Source organism: Hemitrygon akajei, chromosome 7, assembly GCF_048418815.1.
Source record: "Hemitrygon akajei chromosome 7, sHemAka1.3, whole genome shotgun sequence".
NCBI classification, from domain to species: Eukaryota; Metazoa; Chordata; class Chondrichthyes; order Myliobatiformes; family Dasyatidae; genus Hemitrygon; species Hemitrygon akajei.
In genome coordinates, this window is record NC_133130.1 from 28,966,036 (window position 1) to 28,989,602 (window position 23,567).

General features: G+C 42.0%; 1 protein-coding gene across 2 annotated transcripts in view; it reads left to right on the forward strand.

The window, feature by feature from the left end:
• ryr2a (ryanodine receptor 2a (cardiac)) overlaps nt 1–23,567 on the forward strand; it is a 727,422-nt gene that overhangs the window by 389,604 nt on the left and 314,251 nt on the right. For both annotated transcript variants that reach the window (XM_073050574.1, XM_073050575.1), the window contains exon 25: nt 9,847–9,994. In XM_073050574.1, coding sequence (XP_072906675.1) covers nt 9,847–9,994 — 148 coding nt within the window. The remainder of the gene's footprint in view (nt 1–9,846; nt 9,995–23,567) is intronic.

Genomic DNA, 23,567 nt, shown 5'->3' on the forward strand with positions numbered 1-23,567 from the left:
CACTACTAGTCACTGGCAGCCAACCAGAAAAGGATTCTTTTATTCCAACTTGCTGTCTCCTACCAATCAGCCAATGCTCTAACCATGTTAGTAACTTTCCTGTAATACCATGGGCTCTTACCTTGGTAAGCAGCCTCTTGTGTGGCACCTTGTCAAAGGCCTTCTGAAAATCCAAATATACAACATCCATTGCAAAGGTTCAAAGATCCAATTTAGTGTCAGAGAAATGTACACAATATACATCCTGAAATGCTTTTCCTTCACAAACATCCAGGAAAACAGAGAAGTGCCCCAAAGGATGAACGAAAGTTAAATGTAAGAACCCCAAAGTACCCCCCAGCTCCCCCCCACCTGCACGTAAGTGGCAGCAAGCAACAATCCCCGCTCCCACCACCAGCAAAAAAAGAGCAGGCATGGCACTGCCTCCGAGCACTCAAGTGTGAGCAAAGCAATGGCAAAGACAGACTTGCAGTTACCCGAAAGACTTTGCGTTTCACCCGGCATTCAACATACCGCAGGTTCTCTCTCTCCCTAACAAGGGAGAAAGAGGTGTCTCCATTTTCCCAGCAAGGGGGGGGAGACATAACAAACAACTCGCTGGTTTACGGTGTTAAAAGTCCGTTACTTTGCTTTTTTCGAGCTCTGTGCCTGAAGATCACAAAGATCCCGGGTCTTTGGGCCCCCAGCAGTGGATTTTCAGACTCCCCCGTTGACACATGGGTCTCCTGCCGTGACACTGACTCTCGACCTGCCCGTATTCAGAGCCCCAAGATCTTAGGCTTCTGAATTCGAGTCGGATTCTCAGGCCGAACCCTTGGCATGCTGAACAGAGGCCTGAAACCCCGAGAACGGGTCCCATTCCCGCAAAAAACCAAAGTCCGTGTGTAACTCCAGGTCAGGGTCTTCAAAACAACCCTGAAAGGGAAAAATAAAGATATTAAAGATGGAAATAGAGCTGCTTCCAAAGATACAAACAAAGGAGTTGCCGTTTAGCACCATCTTAACTTCGCTCTGCATCCCCTTTATCTATCCTACTTGTCATCTCCTCAAAGAATTCCAACAGGTTCGTCAGGCAGGATTTTCCCTGAAGGAAACCATGCTGACTTTGTACTTATCCTGTGTCAGCAAGTACTCCATCACCTCATCCTTACAATTGACTCCAGCAGATTCCCAACCACAGAGGTCAAAATTTTGAAGCTCTCCCTTATCCTGAAATTCCAGAGGTTCTCACTGCAATAGTTTTGGCCTTATGACATAGTTGTCTGGATAGCCTCTAACCCGATGGCATGAATCTCGATATCTCCTTCCAGTTGAAAAGAAATGCCTCCCCCTCCCCTCTTCTTCTATTCCCCAGTCTGGCTTCTTTTCTCGTTTCACCTGTCCATCACCTCACCCTGGATCCCCTCCTCTTACCCTTTCTCCTATAGTCCCCTCTCCTACCAGACTCCCTCCTCTCCCGCCCTATATCTTTCCGACCTATCTGGTATCACCTATCACCTCCTAGCTATCTTCCTTCCCCTCGCCCCACCTTTCTATTCTGGTGTCTTCACCCTTCCTTTCCAGTCCTGAAGAAGGGTCTCAGTCCAAAACGTCGACTGTTCCCTTTCATAGATACTCCCTGATCTGCTGAGTTCCTCCAGCATTTTGTGTGTGGTGCCCTGGATTTCCAGCATCCGCAGACTTTCTTGAGCTTATTGTGGTTCTGGTGTCCAGATCTTTCTTCGAATCAAGCAAGGCACTATAAGGATCAAAGAGAGAGAGAGCACTCTGCTGTCGGGTCTGCCTCCATGGTATTATTGACTGGTTTTAAGCCACCATTTTGTTCCTTGGCCAGTAGGAATCAGAATAGTCATAAGTGGTTCTTTTTCTAACTGGCAATGCCTGATAAGAGTTGCACTTTGGGAATGGTGCTAGGATATTAACTTATTATAACTTACCTAAGTTTCTTGGCTGAAGACACCAAACATGATTGCTATATTTACTGATAACACATTAATAGGAGAATACATTGTTAAGAAGATATAAAGAAACTTACAAGTGATATAGGTTACGTGAGTATAAGTCAGCATAATGTGGGAGAATGCAGAATTGGAGATTGTGGCAGGAAAAATAAAAAATAAGTTTGTCGTCTCTGTCCTGGTGCATGATCTTCATAATTCAGAAAAAAGCTAGTAGTACAAATGCTACTTATACTACCAGCTTAACAAATCAGAAAGCGAATTGTTTATTGTTTAGGGAGCTGAGTAATGCTTCACTTCTACAAGGCACTGGTAAGATTATATCTGGAGTCCTGTGCACAGTATTGGTCTCCTTATTTAAGAAAGGACGCTAATATGTTAGAAGCAGTTCTGAGGAGGCTTACTTGACTAATGCACTGCTACACCACTTAATACATAGGATATGTTCCCAAGAATAAGAGTGTTAATGGAATCCAATCTAAAAGGTGTCATTATATCATTATATGCAGACACGTTTTACCGACAGTGCTGCTCTGCTGGGAAACTGACAGCAGCCCTGTGTTCCTTGCTTCAGCATGCTGCTATTCCAGGAACCTGCTGTGAACCCCTGCCCTCCCTGTTCCTGTGTGTTGCTGCTCAGGGAGATCCAGCTGCCATTTCTGCATCTGGAGAAGTTGTCCATGAGGGCTGGTGTTGGTTGGCAGGTGTACGCGGTGTGGCACTCCCTACGAATGCTGCTGGGCTCAGGATAGCCAAGCCTGAGACTAGCAGCAGCTGCTTCATGTGTTCATACACCGCCTGGATCCTATGATCTCTCTTCCCGTGGATGTGATAAAAGCTGTGGTCTTTCCCTTGTTATGTTGGGTGCATGGCTTTTCCCTTCTCAAGTTTTGCTGTCTGATCATAAGCTAATTGGTGGCCATCTCAACTTCCATCTTATCCATTTGGACATGATGAGAGAACCTGTACAACCTAGGCATCCTATTAACACAACAGGTGTTGTTAGTCCTTAGCAATGGCCTATACACAGTGTATGTATTTTCTTACCCAAACCCTATTATAGACAGTAGGAGTTCCTTGAGGTTGTTATGGCTGGGATAGTAGTGCGGATAAGCTCCCACTGCCTATTAAATGGTCCCAATGGTGTGCATCTAAAATAGTTTCTGACAACTAAGTCCAGCTCCTGGCCTTCATGTGTGGGTTAGCTACTAAGCCTTGTGGAACTGTTTGCACTGACAGGAGAAGGGGAAAAAAGACATATTACTGGCACCTTAAAACCAGTTGTTTTGGGAAGATAGGCCTCGTCAGCCATGGTTGGCAGCTCATTTAAGTGAGGACAACTCTGATCTCAAATCTCCACTGCCTTTTGCCCACTCATGGAGAAGGCTTCAGGAGTAAATCCTGAGGTAAAATCTGGAGCTGGATTTCCTAAGGCAGTCATACATTGAGTTCAATGCTGACTGGCAACTCCTGCAATGTCACTGGTGCTAAATTGTATTGGCTTTGGCCATTGACCAGGTGCATGGAGGGAAGGAGACTGCTACGTGGGCAACAGCTTGCTCTCCATATTGTACTGCTCTGGCTTGCATACTGGCTTGTGTATCATGTAGACAGTTGGGACACAAATTCCACGGTTGACCCTGTCCAATGGAGGACCCAATAGCAGAAAGCTCACCTCCTAATTCTGCAAAGCCTGGTCCACCATCTATAAGGCTCAAGTGAGAAGTGTGATGGAATACTTTCCACTTGCCTGGATGAAACTCAAGAAACTCAACAGCAGGATATCAAAAGTTACAGAGCAATCTGGATCGGCTAGGTAAACGGGCCCAGGATTAGCAAGTGGCCTTAGATAATATGGAATGTTGCATTTTGGGATGTTAAACCAGTGTAGGACCTATGGAGTCATGTAGCATGGAAACAGGCCCTTTGGCCCAACTGATCTATGCTGACCAGTACTGCATCTGTGCAAGTTCCATTTGGTCCACATTTGGCCCATATGCCTCTAAACGTTTCTATCTATGCAACTGTCTAAAGTATCTTTTAAATGTTGTTAATGTACCTGCCTGAACCACTTTCTCCAGCAGATCATTCAATGTACTGATCACTCTCTGAGTGAAAAGTTGATCCTCAGGTTCCTATTAAGTCTCTCCCTTCTCACCTTTAACCTATCTGCTCTATTTTTTGACTCGCCAATCCTGGGAAAAGGATTGTGTGTATTCACCATTTCTATGCCCTCATAATTTTATACACATCTGTAAGACCACTGTTCATTTTCCTACAATCCACTTGAAAAAGGTTCCAACCTGTTCAACCTCTCTCCATATCAGAGTCACACAAGTCCCGTCAATATATTTGTAAATCACTTCTGTACCCTTTCCAAATTCATGGCATCTTTCTTATAGCAAAGTAACCAAAACTAAACACAGTATTCCAAATATGGCACCAGTAATATCTTGTACAACTGCAAAATAACATCCCTTCTTCTATTCTCAGTGACCTGACCAATTATGGCCAGCACGCCAAAAGCCTTCTTCACCATCCTGTCATTCATCTGTGATGCTATCTTCAGGGAACCATATTCCTCAGGGAACTCCTGGGTTCCACGGTTCTACATTTTCCAGGCCAGCTATCATTTTACGTTACTGTTTAACCTGAAACTGTTTACGTTACCATATGGAATGTAGCAGCCCACTGAATCGGTGTCTTATTCGCAACCATTCATACACTCCAACACCGTCATGTAGTGGCATTGATCTATTCCATCTCTGCAGCAACCTCTAGCAACTAGGAGGACAAGGGTAGCAAAAGCATGGACCACCACCACTCTGGAAATTGCCAGTGTGCTACACACTATCCTGACATTGAAATATCTCGCCATTTCATCACTGTTGTTGGATCAAAATCCTGGAATTCCCTTCCTAAAAGCATTGTGGATGTACCCACATCTCAAGGCCCGCAGAGGTACAAGCAGTCAGCTCACTGCCACCTTCTAAAGGGCAAATAGGGTTGTACAATTTAAACAGCCCACACAAAATGCTGGAGGAACTCAGCAGGCCAGGCAGGACCTATTGGAAAAGAGTACAGTTGATATTTCAGGTCCTGATCAAAGGCCTCGGACTGAAATGTTGACTGTTTGCTCATTTCCATAGATGCTGCTTGGCCTGCTGAGTTCCTCCAGCATTTTGTGTGTGTTGCTTGGATTTCTAACATCAGCAGATTTTCTCATGTATGTGCAATTTGAATGCTGACCCAGTCTGTGAAGAAGCCTACATCCCTTGAATGAATATGAAAATAAATTGAATAGCTTTGAGAATAAAATCAGATTAGTTCAGGATTGAGTTTGTCATCTTGGCTTGGAAGTTGAGGATGCAGATATGAGTCTACTTTTGAAAGTCTGTTGGTCTCTTTTCCCATGCTCCTCGCAGTACCCTATCCTCTCAAAAATCAAAATTACACTGTACGATAGAGTGTGAATCAAAAGTAATAAAGACTTCTAAGGAAGGTATTGCAATACTTGAGGGTAACTTGTGTTTACTATTGAAAATATAGATTAAAAAGTACATGATCCATCATGATCAGCTGAAAAGGTTACAAGTTCATAGAGTTGTGGGTTAAACGTATCGAATATTGAAAGGCCTAGATAGAGTGGATATGGATGCTTCCTTCTATGGAGGAGTCTAGCAACAGAAGGCACTAGGACCAGATTAGAGATGAGGTGGAATTTCATTAGCAAGAGGGTGCTGAATCTGTGGATTTTTTTTGCCACAGACAGCTGTGGAGGCCAAGTCATTGGGTATGTTTAAAGAGGAGGTTGATAGGTTCTTGATTAGTAAGGGCATCAAAGATTACAGGGAGAAGGCAGCGGATTGGGGTTGAGAGGGCCTATAGATCAGCCATGATCGAATGATAGAGCAGACTCAATGGGCTGAATGGCCTAATTCTGTTCGGATGTTTTATGGTCTTTTGGTTATATACTAGCTTGGATTGAGAATTAGCTAATAGAAGTCATTCAAATAAAATGGCATATTTTTTGGTTCAAAAGATGTAACTAGTAGAATGCCTTGGAATAATACCTTAAGCCAAAGAATTGGATGAAAGGAGTAAGATTCTTTTCATAAAATTTACTGATGAATTGAAGGGAGAGATGTGAGATCACCATATGGGGGGAAGACATAAAAGGCAATGACTTGGATTTATTAACACTGATGTTCATGTGCAAATTGTAAACTTTAAATATACTGTAGATTAAATAAGATTTGTCCATGATAGGGATCATTTCTGGATGAAAGTACTGGTAATGAGGGATAAAAGATACTTCCGGGGCCAATCTATTGTAGCATGTCAAACAAATAATTAAAGATGACATGCTGTGTATTTTCTCCTATGCAGACATAAATTGGAAATTTAAGATGCAACCTACAACCTTCATTTAAAAGTATGAAACTGTATAAGCAAGGTCCACTGAAATTACCAATAGACTATCTATTAAATGGTCTCTATTCTGACATTAATGTCTTGCCCAGAACATCTTCCGCCTCAAATATAGACGAAGAAATAGAGGTCACATTTCTTCCTCTATATTTGCTGCCTGACCTGCTCAGTGTTTCTGTTTTAATTCTAGCATCTGCAACAGATTGGTTTCCGCATTTTCATATTCATTTCTAATTGACCACTCACGTCCACGCAAAGTATACAACATTTGTGTTCTGTAAACTGAAGTGCCCAGAGCATGAGATGACATTTGTTTCAGGAGATTTTTTAAAATTATGTCAGGGCACGTTGGACCAAATGTTATGATTTGAAAAGTGTTCATGATGCAAGCTGTTGCTATAAATGTTCAACTGACTACCACCCATTTCCCAGTACTAAACAGTGTTTACAGGGATTACAGCAAACGGTCGCTGAGAGCACCAGCCTCCCCATCCTCTGCCCCCATCCCATACCAAAAATCATCTTTACAAAGTATAAAACTCGAGGTCATGGACTTGTCTGCACATATCTTCCTCGGATATTAGTGGCACATTTGCAAGTGTAATAACACTTCCAAAGCTTGGTGATTTTAAATTCCTGTGTGAGTTCTCATCACGACAAATATAACCTTAGAAATATGGCTGTAGACGAATCATCATTGCTAATATCTGATGGGCTCCTGCACCCACAGCATTGCCCCTTTTATTACTCCAATGAGAAAAATGGTATTTTTAGAGATATTAGGTGAAGCTTAAATAAAGCTGGTGTTCTTCAACATCATTATGAAAGAGAGAGAAGTCTCTTGATATCCCATTTGTGGCTCATTAACAGATTGCAGGGAGTTGCATGCTGAGAAAGATGTTCTGTATCTCCCAGAAAGGAGTACCTTGCTGAAGAACCAGTTTGAATTATCATTGCATAGTATATCAGCTTGTTAAAAAATACTGACTTTGCTGTATTAATTAGGCAGAGAAGACTAAATAATTGCCTATCTATTTCCAATTTTTGGGAAGGTTAAATGAATCTTTTGGTTGCAATTTTATGGGAGCATTGATTTATTGGTAGGAAGCCAGTTACTGATAAATACAAGAGATTTTGCAGATGCTGGAAATCCAGAGCAACACACACAAACGCTGAAAGAACTCAGCAGGTCAGGCAGCATCTCTGGAAATCAATAAGCATTCGGCATCTGTGACCAAAAACTTTCATCAGGACTGTAAAGGACAGGGGGAGGACACCAGAATAAAAAGATGAGGAGAGGGGAAGGAGGGCCAGCTGGAAGGTGATAGGTGAAGCCAGGTGTGTGGGAAAGGTAAGGACTGGAGAAGAGGGAATCTGATGGAACTGAACCAAATGATTGGTGGATTTGTGTTCATTCAGCGCCACGGTAAACTCCTGGCAATGTCTTTCGGATCAATTTAAATGTTTAATAAAGGTCACCTATTCTTTCAGAAAATAACGGAGCAAAGCCAAAAGAGTTTTCTCATCTTTTCTTCAACCATTATAATGAAGACAAAGCTATCACTTTGAAAACTGCACTGTGGAACTACTTTTTTGGTTTGGGTTGTTGTGAAAGGGATTAAATACATGCAAGATTATTCCTTTTAATACTGCACATTCACTGACGAAATACACAGTGAAATATTTAACCCTTGAAATTATAAAGGAATCCTGTGGGGTTTTCAATGTCCAACACCTCACATGCTGACTCCTATTAAGCAGTGAGATGCTGCCTTACTGATAAACTCCATAGGAGATTAATTATTAGCATAAGCATATTGGAAGTTTGGCTTGAAGCCAGTTTATGTAGCAACTGCATCATCTTTTTTTCTCCATTTTTCCCCCTTTACCTCTTTATTTCATGAATACCAAGCCATTCAGCATGTTGTCCAAGTGATATTTTTTTCAGGAGTCTGGGTGGTGGGAAGTTATGAGTTCATGTGGGAAATGGTGAACAGCATTCCAAAGCGAAGGACAATGGCTTCCATTGCCCTGGGATTTAAGTGGTAGGTTCTTAGGTTCTTGATTAGCCAGGGGATGAAAAGTTACAGGGAAAAGGCAGGGGAAAGAGGTTAAGAAGAAAATGGATCTGCCATGATGAAATGGCAGAACAGACTTGATGGATTGAATGTCCTAATTCTGTTCCTATGTCTTATGGTCTTATTTCAGAAACTCATTTTCATTTTAAACAGGATTTCCTGCAGGGAGATCAGCAATTGATCTCCTGGTCATATTTGCAATACACAACTATGTTGGAAAAGTTGTATGTGGTAAACACAGTGCAGCTGATCCTCAGCATAATTGGAAAATAACAGATGGGACTAACTGTTTTATTAAGGATATTTGGTTGCTGTCTAAACTACCCTCCCCCACACCATCCCGTTGGGCAGAAAATACAAAGCCATGAATGCATGTACCATCAGCTTCTATCTTACTGTTAGAAGTACTAAAGATGGCTCTCCAGTACTCTAAGATGGACTCTTGCACGCACATATACTTTGATATGACCTTGCACCTTATTGTCTACCTACGTTATTTCCTCTAACTGTAATGCTTTATTTTTCACTCTATTATTGTTTTACTTTGTATTACCTCAATGCAATGTGTAATAAATATGAAATGTACTATATGTAAGGCAAGATTTTCATTGTACCTCAGTAGATGTGATGATAATAAACCAATTTGCATTTCTACTTTCCCTGTGGTCTCCTTATGACCTGCCTTCCCCAGCCAAGTCCCCTGTGTCCTGTGCATCCGTGCTGCTGCTTCGGTCCTCTGGTCAGTTCAACTCAGGACAATTACCTCTTGTCCTGACATAATAGTTGCCATGGGGCAGCTGGGTAGCCTAGTGGTTAGCGCAACGCTTTACAGTACCAGTGACCCGGGTTCAATTCCCACACTTGCTTGTAAGGAGTTTGTACATTCTCCCCATGACTGCATGAGTTTCCTCTGGGTGCTCTGGTTTTCTCTCAAGGTCCAAAAACATACCGGTTGGTAGGTTAATTGGTCATTGTAAATTGTCCCATGATTTGGCTAGGGTTAAATCGGGAGATTACTGGATGGCACAGCTCAAAGGATCTACTCCATGCTAAATAAATAGTTGCACCTTTCACCAAAGTGAAGTCTGAGATATTTAATGTGCAGGCATACACATTCTTGCTGCCCCAGGTCTCATGTATTGCAAGTAAATATCTTATTTGCCCAATGTAAACTTGTGAGCAGGTTGGACTTGGTGAGAACTCGTTTGCAATTAGCACTTAATTGCACATTACACCTCATCTCCCTGTAATGAATCACACTTGGACAACTTCATCTTCAACCCCACCCTCCAATGTGAAAACTAATTAATGAGTGTGACATGCAAGACACCAAACCTTCAAAGTTACCATGGGCAGCACTGATGTCTATCTTGTTACAGGATGTCAAAAACAGAAGAAACCCCCGCCTGGTTCCCTATACCCTGTTGGATGAGCGCACGAAAAAGTCTAACAAAGATAGCCTGCGTGAAGCAGTACGCACACTTCTTGGGTACGGATATAATCTGGAGGCACCAGACCAAGATCATGGTATGTGTTCATTTCTTTCTTCCTGCAAGATTATGCATAGCAAATGAAAGACTGCCAGTTTCATCATTGCTGGGGAAACTATTTAGTAGACATGTTGCTGCCTGGCCTGCTGCGTTCCACCAGCATTTTGTGTGTGTTACTAGACATGTTTGGTTGGTGTGTTTGTTGTTAATAACCATTCCCTCATTCCTCATTGCTTCCTGCATTGTGAACTGAAGCTGAATTGAGAATCAGCTTGCAAATTAGCTGTCGGGCATCTGCTCTAGAGCTGATCGTTAGGAAATGAGGGGAAGTTGATGATCATCACCTTTAGAAAAGCATGTGTCACCTTTTTTTTTGGTTTCAGCAAAACCTAACGTAGAAAGAGATAAATAGTCAGTCAAAGCCAAAAACTAATAAATAATTAGACTTTTCTTCATTCTACATATAATCTACATATTGGACCAAGTTGGTTAAATAATAGATATGCATTGAGGAACCTCTGACAAAGCAAGCAAAAATAGACATTGACAATTGTCTTTGATACATGGAGACAAAGAAGAATGCAGATGCTGGAAGCTGTGGCAATACTGCAAGAACCCGACAGGTCAGGCAGCATCTGTGGAGGAAAATGGACAGTCGATGCTTCGGGTGGAAGCCCTTCAGCTCGACCATCCATAATTGCTGCCTGTCTCACTGAGTTCCTCCAATGGTTTGTGTGTTGATCTTTGATGTATAGTTGGCCCATACTGTGATGACTCAAAATCCAAAATGGGTGTACTTTAATTAAATCTAATTTATTGAGGAAGCTAAATCTGAAAATTCCCCACCAATTGAGCAGGCTGACATTTGATCTTGGGTAATAGAAGATATGTCTCAAATTAATGAAGTTAGAGATATTTTGTATTTACACAGTTTCTGGCAGACAGTTGTATCAATATGGACTGCCCTCAGTGAAATTACTCCTTGGCTATGCTTTTCTTTCTTCTGAAGGAAAATGAATATAAATAGGATGACTGAATTAGCACTTTTGCATAAAGATTAGCGGGATGCAAGGTAGTTAATTAACAGCGGAAGCCATCTTTTAATTATTCATTCACAGGATGTGGATGTCACTGCATTTATTGTCCATCCTTCACAATCCCTTGAACTGACTGGCCTGCTTTGCCTTGCCAGAGGACATGAGTCAGCCACATTGGTGGCTCTGTGGTGGAAATGCAGAGCTTTGATTTCATCCTTTGGTTGTTGCACACAGATTTCCTTCCCTGAAGGTCTTTAGAGAAGAAGATGGGTTCTTAACACAATCTGTTAGTTTTACAGTCAATATCACAAATGCTTACTATTTTTATCAACCCTAAGATATGGGAGCTGAATTAGGCCATTTGGTCCTTTAAGTCTGCTCCACTGTTCAATCATAGCTACCGGTAATTTATTTTCCCTCAGCCCATTCTCCTGCTTTCTCCCTATAACCTTTGATGCCCTTATTAATAAAGAAACGATCAACCTCTGCTTTAAATTCCCCATTGATTTAGCCTCCACTGCTGAGAGTGGCAGTGAGTTCCAAAGATTCACTAACCCCCAGCTAAAGGAATTCCTCCTCATCTCTGTTCTAAAGTAACATATTTCTATTTTGAGGCTGTGCCCTCTGGTCTTAGATCCTCACAGTATCACAATCAGAATCAGGTTTATTATCACCGGCATGTGTCGTGAAATTTGTTAACTTAGCAGCAGCAGTTCAATGCAATACATAATCTAGAAGAAATAATAATAAATACATAAATCATTTACAGTATACGTATATTAAATAGATTAAAATTGTGCAAAAAACAGAAATTTTAAAAAAGTTCAAGGGTTCAATGTCCATTTAGGAATCGGATGGCAGAGGGGGAGAAGCTGTTCCTGAATCACTGAGTGTGTGGCTTCAGGTTTCTGTACCTCCTACCTGATGGTAACAGTGAGAACAGGGCATGCCCTGGGTGCTGGAGGTCTTTAATAATGGACACTGTCTTTCTGAGACACCGCTCCCTAAAGGTGTCCTGGGTGGTTTATAGGCTGGTACCCAAGATGGAATTCACTAAGTTTACAACCCTCTGCAGCTTCTTTCAGTCCTGCGCAGAAGCCCCCTCCATACCAGACAGTGATGCAAGCTGTCAGAATGCTCTCCACGGTACATCTAGAGAAGTTTTTAAGTGTATTTGCTGACATACCAAATCTCTTCAAACTCATAAGAAGTATAGTCGCTGTCTTGCCTTCTTTATAACTGCATTGATATGTTGGGACCAGGTTAGATCCTCAGAGATCTTGACACCCTGGAACTTGAAACTATTTGGAACATGGGTAGGTTTCAAAGAGATCCCTCCACGTTCTTCTAAACCATTTTGTACAGGCATAGAGCCAGCAAAAGCTCCTCATACATTAACTCTTTCATTCCTTTGATCATTTTCGTAAATCTCCTGTGGGCCATCTCCAATGTTCTGAATTGTTGTTTACTTTTCAGATGTACGTAATTGCTTGAAGTTAGGTTCCTCAGATTCTGGGGTAGTGTATCAATCAAATTTATGTGGTTCTGTAACTCAGAAGGGTAGAGAGTAGAAGAGATGAGAGAGGATTCATTAGTTAGGGGAACGGACAGGGGGTTCTGTTGGTGAGAACGAGCTTCCCAAATGGTATGTTACTTCCAGGATACCAGGGTCTGGGACATCTCGGATTGAGCCCTCAGTAGGAGGGTGAACAGCCAGACGTCGTGGTCCATGTAGGTACCAATGACATGGGTAGGACGAGTGACAAGGTTTTGCTTAGGGAGTTCACGGAGTTAGGTGCTAAGTTAAAGGGCAGGGCCTCTAGGGTTGTGATCTCAGAATTGCTACCCGTGCCACGTGTCAGTGAGGCCAGAATTAGGAAGGTTATACCATTTAACACATGGATATGGAGTTAGTGCAGGAGGGAGGGAATAAGATTTGAGATTTGAGACATAAGATAAGGGATTGTTGGGCTCTCTTCCAGGGAATCTGGGACCTGTACAAAAGGGACACTTTACACCTGAACTAGAAGGGAACTAATCAAGTCAAGTCAAGTCGCTTTTTATTGTCATTTCGACCATAAGCTGCTGGTACAGTACACAATAAAAACGAAACAACATTCCTCCAGGGCCATGGTGCTACATAAAACAACACAAAACTGCATTAGACTATGTGAGACAACTCAAGGCTACACTAGACTACTTAAAACAACATAAAAACTACACTAGACTACAGACCTACACAGGACTACATGAAATGCACAAAACAGTGCAGGGCAGTACAATAATTAATTAATAAATAAATAGTTAATAAACAAGACAATAGGCACAGTAGAGGACAAATTTCAATATAATAATAAATGATGTAGATGTCAGTTTAGACTCTGGTTATTGAGGAGTCTGATGGCTTGGGGGAAGAAACTGTTGCACAGTCTGGTCGTGAGAGCCCAAATGCTTCGGTGCCTTTTCCCAGATGGCAGGAGGGAGAAGAGTTTCTATGAGGGGTACATGGGGTCCTTCATAATGCTGTTTGATTTGCGGGTGCAGCATGTGGTGTAAATGTCTGTAATGGCGGGAAGAGAAACCCCAATGATCGTCTCCGCTGACCTCACTATCCGCTGCAGGGTCTTGCGAACCGAGACGGTGCAATTCCTGAACCGGGCAGTGATGCAGCTGCTCAGGATGCTCTCGATACAACCCCTGTAGAAAATGGTGAGGATGGGGGGTGGGAGATGGACTTTCCTCAGCCTTCGCAGCAAGTAGAGACGCTGCTGGGCTTTCTTGGCTATGGAGCTGGTGTTGAGGGATCAGGTGAGATTCTCCACTAGGTGAATACCAAGAAATTTGGTGCTCTTAACAATATCAACAGAGGAGCCATTAATGTTCAGCGGAGAGTGGTCACTCCGTGCTATCATAGAAAGATAGAAACATAGAAAATAGGTGCAGGAGTAGGCCATTTGGCCCTTTGAGCCTGCATTGCCATTCAGTATGATCATGGCTGATCATCCAACTCAGAACCCTGTACCTGCTTTCTCTCCATACCCCCGATCCCTTTAGCCACAAGGGCCATATCTAACTTCCTCTTAAATATAGCCAATGAACCGGCCTCAACTGTTTCCTGTGGCAGAGAATTCCACAGATTCATAACTCTCTGTGTGAAGAAGTTTTTCCTCATCTCGGTCCTAAAAGGCTTCCCCTTTATCCTTAAACTGTGACCCCTCGTTCTGGACTTCCCCAACATCGGAAACAATCTTCCTGCATCTAGCCTGTCCAATCCCTTTAGAATTTTATACGTTTCAAAAAGATCCTCCCTCAATCTTCTAAATTCCAGTGAGTATAAGTGTAGCCGATCCAGTCTTTCTTCATATGAAAGTCCTGCCATCCCAGGAATCAATCTGGTGAACCTTCTCTGTACTTCCTCTATGGCAAGAATGTCTTTCCTCAGATTAGGGGACCAAAACTGCACACAATATTCTAGGTGCTGTCTCACCAAGGCCTTGTACAACTGCAGTAGAACCTCCCTGCTCCTGTACTCAAATCCTTTTGCTATGAATGCCAACATACCATTTGCCTTTTTCACCGCCTGCTGTACCTGCATGCCCACCTTCAATGACTAGTGTACAATGACACCCAGGTCTCATTGCATCTCCCCTTTTCCTAATCGGCCACCGTTAAGATAATAATCTGTTTTCCTGTTCTTTCAACCAAAGTGGATAACCTCACATTTATCCACATTAAATTGCATCTGCCATGAATTTGCCCACCCACCTAACCTATCCAAGTCACCCTGCATCCTCTTAGCATCCTCCTCACAGCTAACACCGCCGCCCAGCTTCATGTCATCCGCAAACTTGGAGATGCTGCATTTAATTCCCTCGTCTAAATCATTAATATATATTGTAAACAACTGGGGTCCCAGCACTGAGCCTTGCGGTACCTGAAGTCAACAACCATCTCTTTTGTATTGTTCACATTCAGAGACAGGTTGTTGGCTCTGCACCAGTCCGTTAGCTGCTGCACCTCCTCCCTGTATGCTGACTTATCATTCGTGCTGATGAGACCCACCACGGTCATGTCATCGGCGAATTTGATGATGTGATTTAAGCTGTGTATTGCTGCACAGTCGTGGGTCAGCAGAGTGAACAGCAGTGGACTGAGCACACAGCCCTGGGGGCCCCCATGTTCAGTGTGATGGTGTTGGAGATGCTGCTCCCAATCCAGACTGACTGAGGTCTCCCAGTCAGGAAGTCTAGGATCCAGTTGGAGAGGGAGGTGTTCAGACCCAGCATTTTCAGCTTTCCAATCAGGTGCTGAGGTATGATATTCTAGTGGGAAGGTTTGTTAATGCTGCATGGTGGGGTTTAAACTACATGGGAACTAGAATGCCAGAACAGTTATTGGAGAGGTTGTGGAGGCAGATATTGGTAAAACCTCAGACAAAATTAAGAACCAAAAGCTTGTGCATGGTGTGACTAGTGTCCTGAGATGCATATATTGCAACGCAACAAGAATCATAGGAAAGGTGGATGAGCTCAGTGCACGAATCAACATCTGGAATTATGACATTGTAGCCATTCGTGAGACTTGGTTGCAGGAGGGGCAGGACTGGCAGCTCAATATTCTGGAGTTGTTTTAGACATGACAGAGTGGGTGGGATTAACAGAGGAGGGGTGGTATTACTAGTCAGGGAAAATGTCACCGCAGTGGTCCATCAGGACAGACTGCAGAACTCAACCAGTGAGGCTCTATGGGTGGAATTGAGAAATAAGAAAGGTATGACTACATTAATGGGGCTATATTACAGATCACCCAGCAGTCCTAGCGATTTAGAGGAATAAATTAGTGTTACGTACCCGTGACACGTGACAGTGGTACCCTTGTCACGTGACTGGGGTTGAAGTTATACTTGACTTGAGGTAATGGTCTTGTGATGGTGGAGTGACGTCATTTTCCCGCCAGTAGAGGTCATGTGACAGGTTTTTTTTACAGGTTATAAACGGAAGACCCACCCTGTCAGGTGGGGCAGTTCGTGGCTGGATTTGCCAAGTTGACTTCATGCCACTGCGTGATTTAATGTGATGACGCAGTTTAGTTGAAAAATGAAGTTTTATCTAATGCCTAAAGTTTAAAAGGTCATTGCCAGCAGTTTCTTTGCTGGTGGAGAGTGAAAATAAGAATTTGGAAGATAAAGATCGAGGAGAATCGATTTTCGACGGTGGATTGGTTTTGACCTTATTTGATCCTCATTCGGAAGGATTCCGTTGACTATTCTTGCTGTTAATCCCTGGGATGACCAGAAAGGATTTGAGAATAGTGTGGAAGGAAAGGTCAGTGCCTTTAAACCGTTACATTTCATAAAAGTATTCATGGGAAAAGTTCGACGCCGGGGATCGAAGGACAACGACGTGGAAGAGAATTTGAATCGCCTTAAAAAGTCTCTCCTTTTAAAATGGACTGTGAGCTTTTGAACTTTCGGCATACCGCTTTAAAGAACTGTTTTTTTTCAACATCGCTGTAAGAACTGTTTTTGCTGCATCGCTTTAAGAACTATTTAAGCTGTCGCACAGCAGCTGTTTTCCGGTTATGTTTGAGTTTGTTTACTTTTGGGGGGTTTGTTTTCAGTGTTTAATAAACGTGTTATTTGTTATAAAAACCCTTTGCCTAACTCATATATATTGATTGTTGCCTGAATACGTAACATTAGTAAAGAGATTGCAGACTGTTACCAGTGACAGAAGTTTATGTAGGGGCACATTTTTCTTCCAGTGTCCATAATGCTATTATTTTCAAAGAAAATATGAAAAAGATATGTCTGGTTCACGGGTTGAGATTCAAGTTTGATGGTATCAGAAATGATCTGGCGACTGTGAATTGAGTTAGGCTATTTTCTGGCAAAGGTGTACTTGGAAAGTAGGAGGCCTTCAAAAATGAAATTTTGAGTGTACAAAGCTTGTATGTGCCGGTCAGAATAAAAGGTAAAGATAACAAGTAGAGGGAACATTGGATTTCAAGAAATGTTGAGGCCTAGTTAAGAGAAAAAAAGGCAGGTTTAGACAAGAAGGAACAAATGAAGTGCTCGTGGAGTACAAGAAATGCAAGGGAACACTTAAAAAAGAAATCAGGAAGGTTAAAAGAAGGCATGAAGTTCTTCTCGCAGACAAGGTGAAGGAGAATCCTATAAAGGATTGTACAGATATGCTAAGAGCAAAAGGATTGCTAGAGACAAAATTGGTCCTCCAGAAGACCAGAGCAGTAATCCATGTGTGGAGTCAAAACAGATGTGGGAAATGTTCAATGAATTCTTTACATCTCTGTTTACTCGGGAGACGGATACAGAGCATAAACTTCTTGGACCCTGTACAGATTACAGAGGAGGAGGTATTTGCTACCCTGAGGCAAATCAAGGTGGATAAATACTAAGGCCTGACAAGGTGTTCCCTCTGACCCTATGGGAGGCAAGTGCAGAAATTTTCAGGGCCATAGCAGAGATATCTGAAACATCCTCAGCAACAGGAGAGGTACCAGAGGACTGGAGGATAGCCAGTGTTGTTCCACTATTAAAAAAGAAGTCTCTAAGCAGAAACCAGGAAATTATAGGCCGATGAGTCTGACATTAGTTGCGGGAAATGGAAGATATTCCAAGGGACCAGATATACATGTATTTGGATAGCCACGGACAGATTAAGGACAGTCAGCATGGCTTCATATATGGTAGGTCACGTCTAACCAACCTTATGGAGATTTTCGAGGAAGTTATAGGAAAGTGGATGAAGGCAAGGCAGCAGATGTCTACATGAACAAAGCATTTGACAAGGTCCGGCATGGGAGGCTGACCAAGAAGTTTCAGTCCCTCGGCATTCAGGATGAGGTAGTAAATTGGATTAGATATTGGCTTTGTGGGAGAAGGCAGAGAGTGTTATTAGATAGTTGCTTCTCTGACTGGAGGTCTGTGACTAGTGGCATGTTGCAGAGATCAGTGCTGGGTCCCTTGTTGTTTGTCATCTATATCCATGATGTGGATGATAATGTGGTTAACTGGATCAGTAAATTTGTGGATGAAATCAAGATTGGACATGTAGTGGACAGTAGTAAAGGGTATCATGGGTGCAGAGGGATTTGCAACAGCTGGAAAAATGGGCTGAAAAATGGCAGATGGAATTCAATGCCAGCAAGTGTCAGGTTTTGCACTTCAGTAGGACCAACCTGGGTAGTTCTTACACAATGAATGGTAGAGCACTGAGATGTGTGGTAGAACAAAGGGATCTGGGAATACAGGTCCCTAATTTGTTGAAAGTGGCATCGCAGGTAGTTAAGTTTGTAAAGAAAGCTTTTGGCACACTGGCCTTCATAAATCAATGTATTAAGTATAGAAGATGGGATGTTATATTGAAGTTGTATAAAATGTTGGTGAGGCCTAATTTGGAGTATTTTGTGCAGCTTTGGTCACCTAACTACAGGAAAGAAGTAAGCAAGGTTGAAAGGGTGCAGAGAAAATTTACAAAGGTGCTGTCGGGTTTAGATAGTGTAAATGGCAAACAGGCTTCTTCTACTAAGGCTGGGTGAGAGTAACCAGAGGTCATTGGTTAAGGATGAAAGGTGAGATGTTTAAGGGGAACATGAGGGGAAACTTCTTCACTCAGAGGGTCTGAGAATGTGGAATGAGCTGCTAGCACAAGTGGTGCATGCAAGCTTGATTTCAATGCTTATGAGGGATTTGGATAGGTACATGGATGATAGGGGTATGGAGGGCTATGGTCCCGTGTAGGTCGATGGAAATTGGCAGTTTAAATGGTTTTGGCATGCACTAGATGGACTGAAGGGCCTGTTCTGTGCTGCAATTCTCTATGACTCTTTGACTCTGTGATTCAGCATTTTAGAAATAGCTTCTTCTCCTCTGGCATTATTAGATTTCTGAGTGGTCAGAAACACTACCTCACTATTTCCACTGTTTTTGCACTATTTGTTCATTTGTATTTCTTATTGTAATTTACTGCGATTTTTAATGTATCGTGCTGTATTACTGCCATATAACAACAATTTTTATGACATATGTCAGTGATCATAAACCTGATCTTGATTCTGATTCTGATTACTGTTGAAAGATCAACAGCTCACTTTGTAGGTTGTCCAGTGTGAAGAGAAGTCCATAAGTGAATACTGTTAACTGGTACACTCCAAGGTGCAGTCGGAGGCGCTGAGGGATTCACTGAAGCTTGGTACGGTCAGTGCAAAGGCTTTGAGGGAAATGGACACTGATATGCTGGCTTGCTGTAACAGCCTCTAAAACACTTCATGTTGGAGACAAGCATTGATGCACAGTAGTATTGTTCTGATGGTCCAATGAATATGGGGAACGATGTACACTGATTATGTTTCTTGCATATATCGTGATGAATGAATCTGAAATATAAAATGCAGCAGTGTCCAACGGTGATATGTTCTGTGGTCTTTGCAGAGGGAGATTCTATTCGTCACGATAGAGCACTTGATTGCAGAGACAGGAATTGTGGTCACGTACACAAATGACATGATCTCCCACTCCCATTCCTCTGTGTTTCCCATCAGCTCTACAGGAGTCTTTTATGCTGCTTTGTCATGGCTACTTTAGAGAATTCTTTAAGACTGAAACCTGTTTATTATGATTCCTAGTGTCAAAGGCACAGCAGGTGCGACTGCTCCAGGCAGCTGCAGGTCATGTTGTAATGCTGCATTCAGGGTAAAAAGCATCCTATTGATATTTTGGGTTTTGATGCTCAACATGGTTCCAATTTATCAAGCCAAATTTGATGGATATTTGCTTCCGGGGCCAGGGGTCTCTTCTTTTTGCCAAATTCAGCAGCTTAAACAGTTGTAAGTTAATCTTCCAACTGATATTCTTTTTTTTAGCTTCTGGAAGTAAATGGGAATCACCATCAATTCGAAAAGTAAATGAAAAGCAATAATCAGTTTGAAGTTGAAGAAGGAACAAGATTTACAAACAGACTCACCATCTACAGAAAGTAGGATGTTGGTCACTGCATCTGGCTTTTTGCTGTTTAAGAGGTGCAAGATAAGACAATGGTTTATTTGATTGGGCTTGCTTCAAAACAGACCATACTGGCTAATCTATTTAGTTCAAGGAAGCTTATAGACCAGATGGAGACAATCACTTAGCATATCAGTAACTGATCTATTAATGTTGGGAGTTTTATGTACTCAAGAAAGTTTGTGTCACTGCATTATTTGTGATTGGCTAGGATCTGTGTCTCCAAGAAGCTTTTAGACCGTCTGTGTGAATAGGGTCTCTATGAAAATATCATATACAGCACGTGTGAAGTCACCTAATTGGCAGGAAAAAAAAGCATATATGTGTTGGGAGGAGCTCAGGCTTATAAAGAATGATTATATCAAGAAGAATGATAGAAAGGCAGGGTGACTAGAATCCATTCCTCTGGCTTCTATTTCTCTGATAGACTATTGATTCATCTTTGTCGTTGGTATGCTTTTTAATTTTTTGGAATTATACCTGTGTTTTGGGAATCCTTTCTGTGTTGGAAATGGTTTGTAATTTGGGAATGTTTGGGGAGACAGAAAATCCTCTGTGAATTTTTAAATGTGCTTTAAGAATGTTGTTTGAATTTAAACGGATATCACTGAAAGTAAATGAACTGTTTTAAACTATTTTGTTAGCTATAAGATCTTCTCCTTGGTAGGGAATGGGAGGATTCACCACTCAAATAGTGGGTATTGGCAGCTAAACTAGTCATGGTGAATAAACAGGCAGTGAACTAGTCTTTGAAGATTTGGTAGTTGCAGTATGATCTCCCTTTACTGATGGTACTAGTGGCTATTTACGGGACTTAAAGTCTTCATTTGATTTTAGAACTTCATGATCAGCAAACCTAACGGCTTCACAAAGTAAGGGTGAAATCCAATTCTTTGGCAAATTATTCTCTTCTTTCAATTAAGGAGAGAAGTTACTGAGTGATACAACATAAAAATGCCTCATAAATTGTGTGCCAATAATCAGCCACCTATTTACAGTCATCTGTACTTTATTTTATCAACATTCCCATCAACACTAAAGAAATATGGCATATCCCTGTATACCTTTACCGCAGAAAGAATTCTCTCTGGATGCTTAACGGTTTGGTATGGCAACTGCTCTGAACGTGACCACGAAAAAGTACAGAGAATTGTAACACAAAAATACAACTGCAGATGCTGTGGATCAAAGAATACGTACACAACGCTGGAAGAACTCAGCAGGTCAGGCAGCATCTGTGTGAAAAGAGTAGCCAACGTTTCGGGCCGAGACCCTTCATCAGGTTTCCTTTTCTCACGGATGCTGCCTGACCTGCTGAGTTCTTCCAGCGTTGTGTACGTATACAGAGAATTGTGAACAGAGCTCAGCACGTCGCGAAAACCAACCTCCCCTCTATGACCTCTGCCGATACTTCTCGCTGCCTCAGTAAAGTAGCCAGCATAATCAAAGACCTGACAGACCCTGGACATTTTCTTTTCTCCCCTCTCCTCTAGAGCAGAAGATACAAATGCCTAAAAGCACATAACATCAGGCTCAAGTTCAGCTTCTAACCCACTGTTATCAGACTCTTGAATGGACCTCTTGAATGATAAGGTGGATGCTTGCCCTCAAAGAAATCTCATTATGAGCCTGCACTTTATTGTCTACCTACACTGCCCTTTCTATGTAACTGTTGCACTTTATTTTGCATTGTTATTGTTTTACCTTGTTCTACCTCCGTACACTGTGTAATTAACTGATCTGTATGAACAGTGTGGAAGGCAAGCTGTATCTTGGTACATGTGACAATAATAAACCAATTCCAATTCCAGTTGCAGTTTAAATCTTTGCTAAGGTTTTATCACTCGCCTACACAATAGGTGCAATTCATAATTGTACTGTATCAGATCGTTTCCAAGAATACGGCAAGGGTGCCTGCAGACCCTTGAACTGCAAACCCACCCAACTTTGAGATGTGGGAGGAAGCCAAAGGAGACCCATGCAGTAACAGGATAAATATGACCTCCACATGGACAGTGCTGGAGATCCAGATTAAATCCGGATCTCTGTTGCTGAGAGGCTGCTCACTGCATCACTGTGGCACCCTGTTGTTCAAAAATGAGCGAGAAACTCAGTCAAGAGGGACTCCTGAGTACAAGAAGTCTGCTGTCTCCTTTGTCAAGTATCAGAGAAAATATAAATGCAATGAAAAGTGGAGAGTTTTCAGAAGAAACCTACCATTTACTCTGCCTATAGCTCATTACCCATAAAGAAATAGCAGGGAATAATGTGTTAATAAGTAGCTATTACCTGTTAGGGATGGAGGCACTTGCAGTTTCTGTAGCAATCAGTCTCCTGCCGCTGACATAAATTGTTAAATGTTCCTGAACCAGTATGTCTGCAATCGGAACTGCTTTGCCAATGTCTTTGCAAATTGGAGCTTGCAATAAAGTCTTGATTATCCACGGAATAGAGACTGACTTCAGCCTAATTACTGGTGTGCCAAGCCCTTCCTTCAGCACCGTTTCTCTAAATGTTTTTGATGAATATTAATGTTTGGTTAAGTCATTCTGGCTCTTGCATTGTTAGTGCCTTATTTGCATTTACATGGTTTGACAATTAGGCACAATTAACGAGCACCCAACATCTGCAGACTTTCTTGTGCCTGATGTTGTTTTCCATACTTCCAGTTCCTCTCATTCTTTAACCAAATGAATTCTGGCATGATAATTTTATGCAGGAGGTCATTTATTTAAAAAAAAGAGAGTAGTATTAGAGGTGTAGGAAACAACATCAGGCACAAGATAATATTTACCTGCATGAAATTCCTGCATGTACATCACCAAAAGACTTTCATTGTCCAACCACGAAGACGCCATGGCCAAAGAAGCTAATCAGCACCTCTACTTCCTCAGGAGGGTATGAAATTTGTATCAATACTCCATTGAAAGCATCCTACCTGGATGCATCGCAGCTTGGGATGGCAACTGCTATATCCAAAACCACAAGGAACAGCAGAGTTGTGAACACAGCTCGACATATCATCGAAACCAGTCTCCCCTCCATAGATTCTGCATATACTTCCTGCAGTCAGCATGATCAAAGATCTCACCCACCTCAGACATTGTCTCTTCTCTCAGAAGGCAGAAATGCCTGAAAGCAAGTAGCACAGACTCAAGAATATCTTCTACCCCATTGTTATAGGATTATTGAATGGTTCCCTAGTGCAGAGTATGAAAGGACTTTTCCTTGACCTCACAACCTATCTCATTTTGACCTTGCATCTTTTTGTCTCTTTACACTCCTTTCTCTCTGTAACTGTAACACTTCATTCTGCATTTACCTTGTATTACTGTTGTAGTGAATTAATCTGTATGGACTGTTTGCAAGACAAGTTTTTTTTAATTGTACCTTGGTACATGTGACAATAATAAACCACTTTATCATTTGGAATGTTGGAAAGGGAATTGGAATTTAGAGATGGATTTGATAGAGCTGAACTAGAGATGCAATGAGGCTGTAAACATTGGAATGTTGTTCCATTTCAGGGTGGTATGAGAAGAGATGGTTGC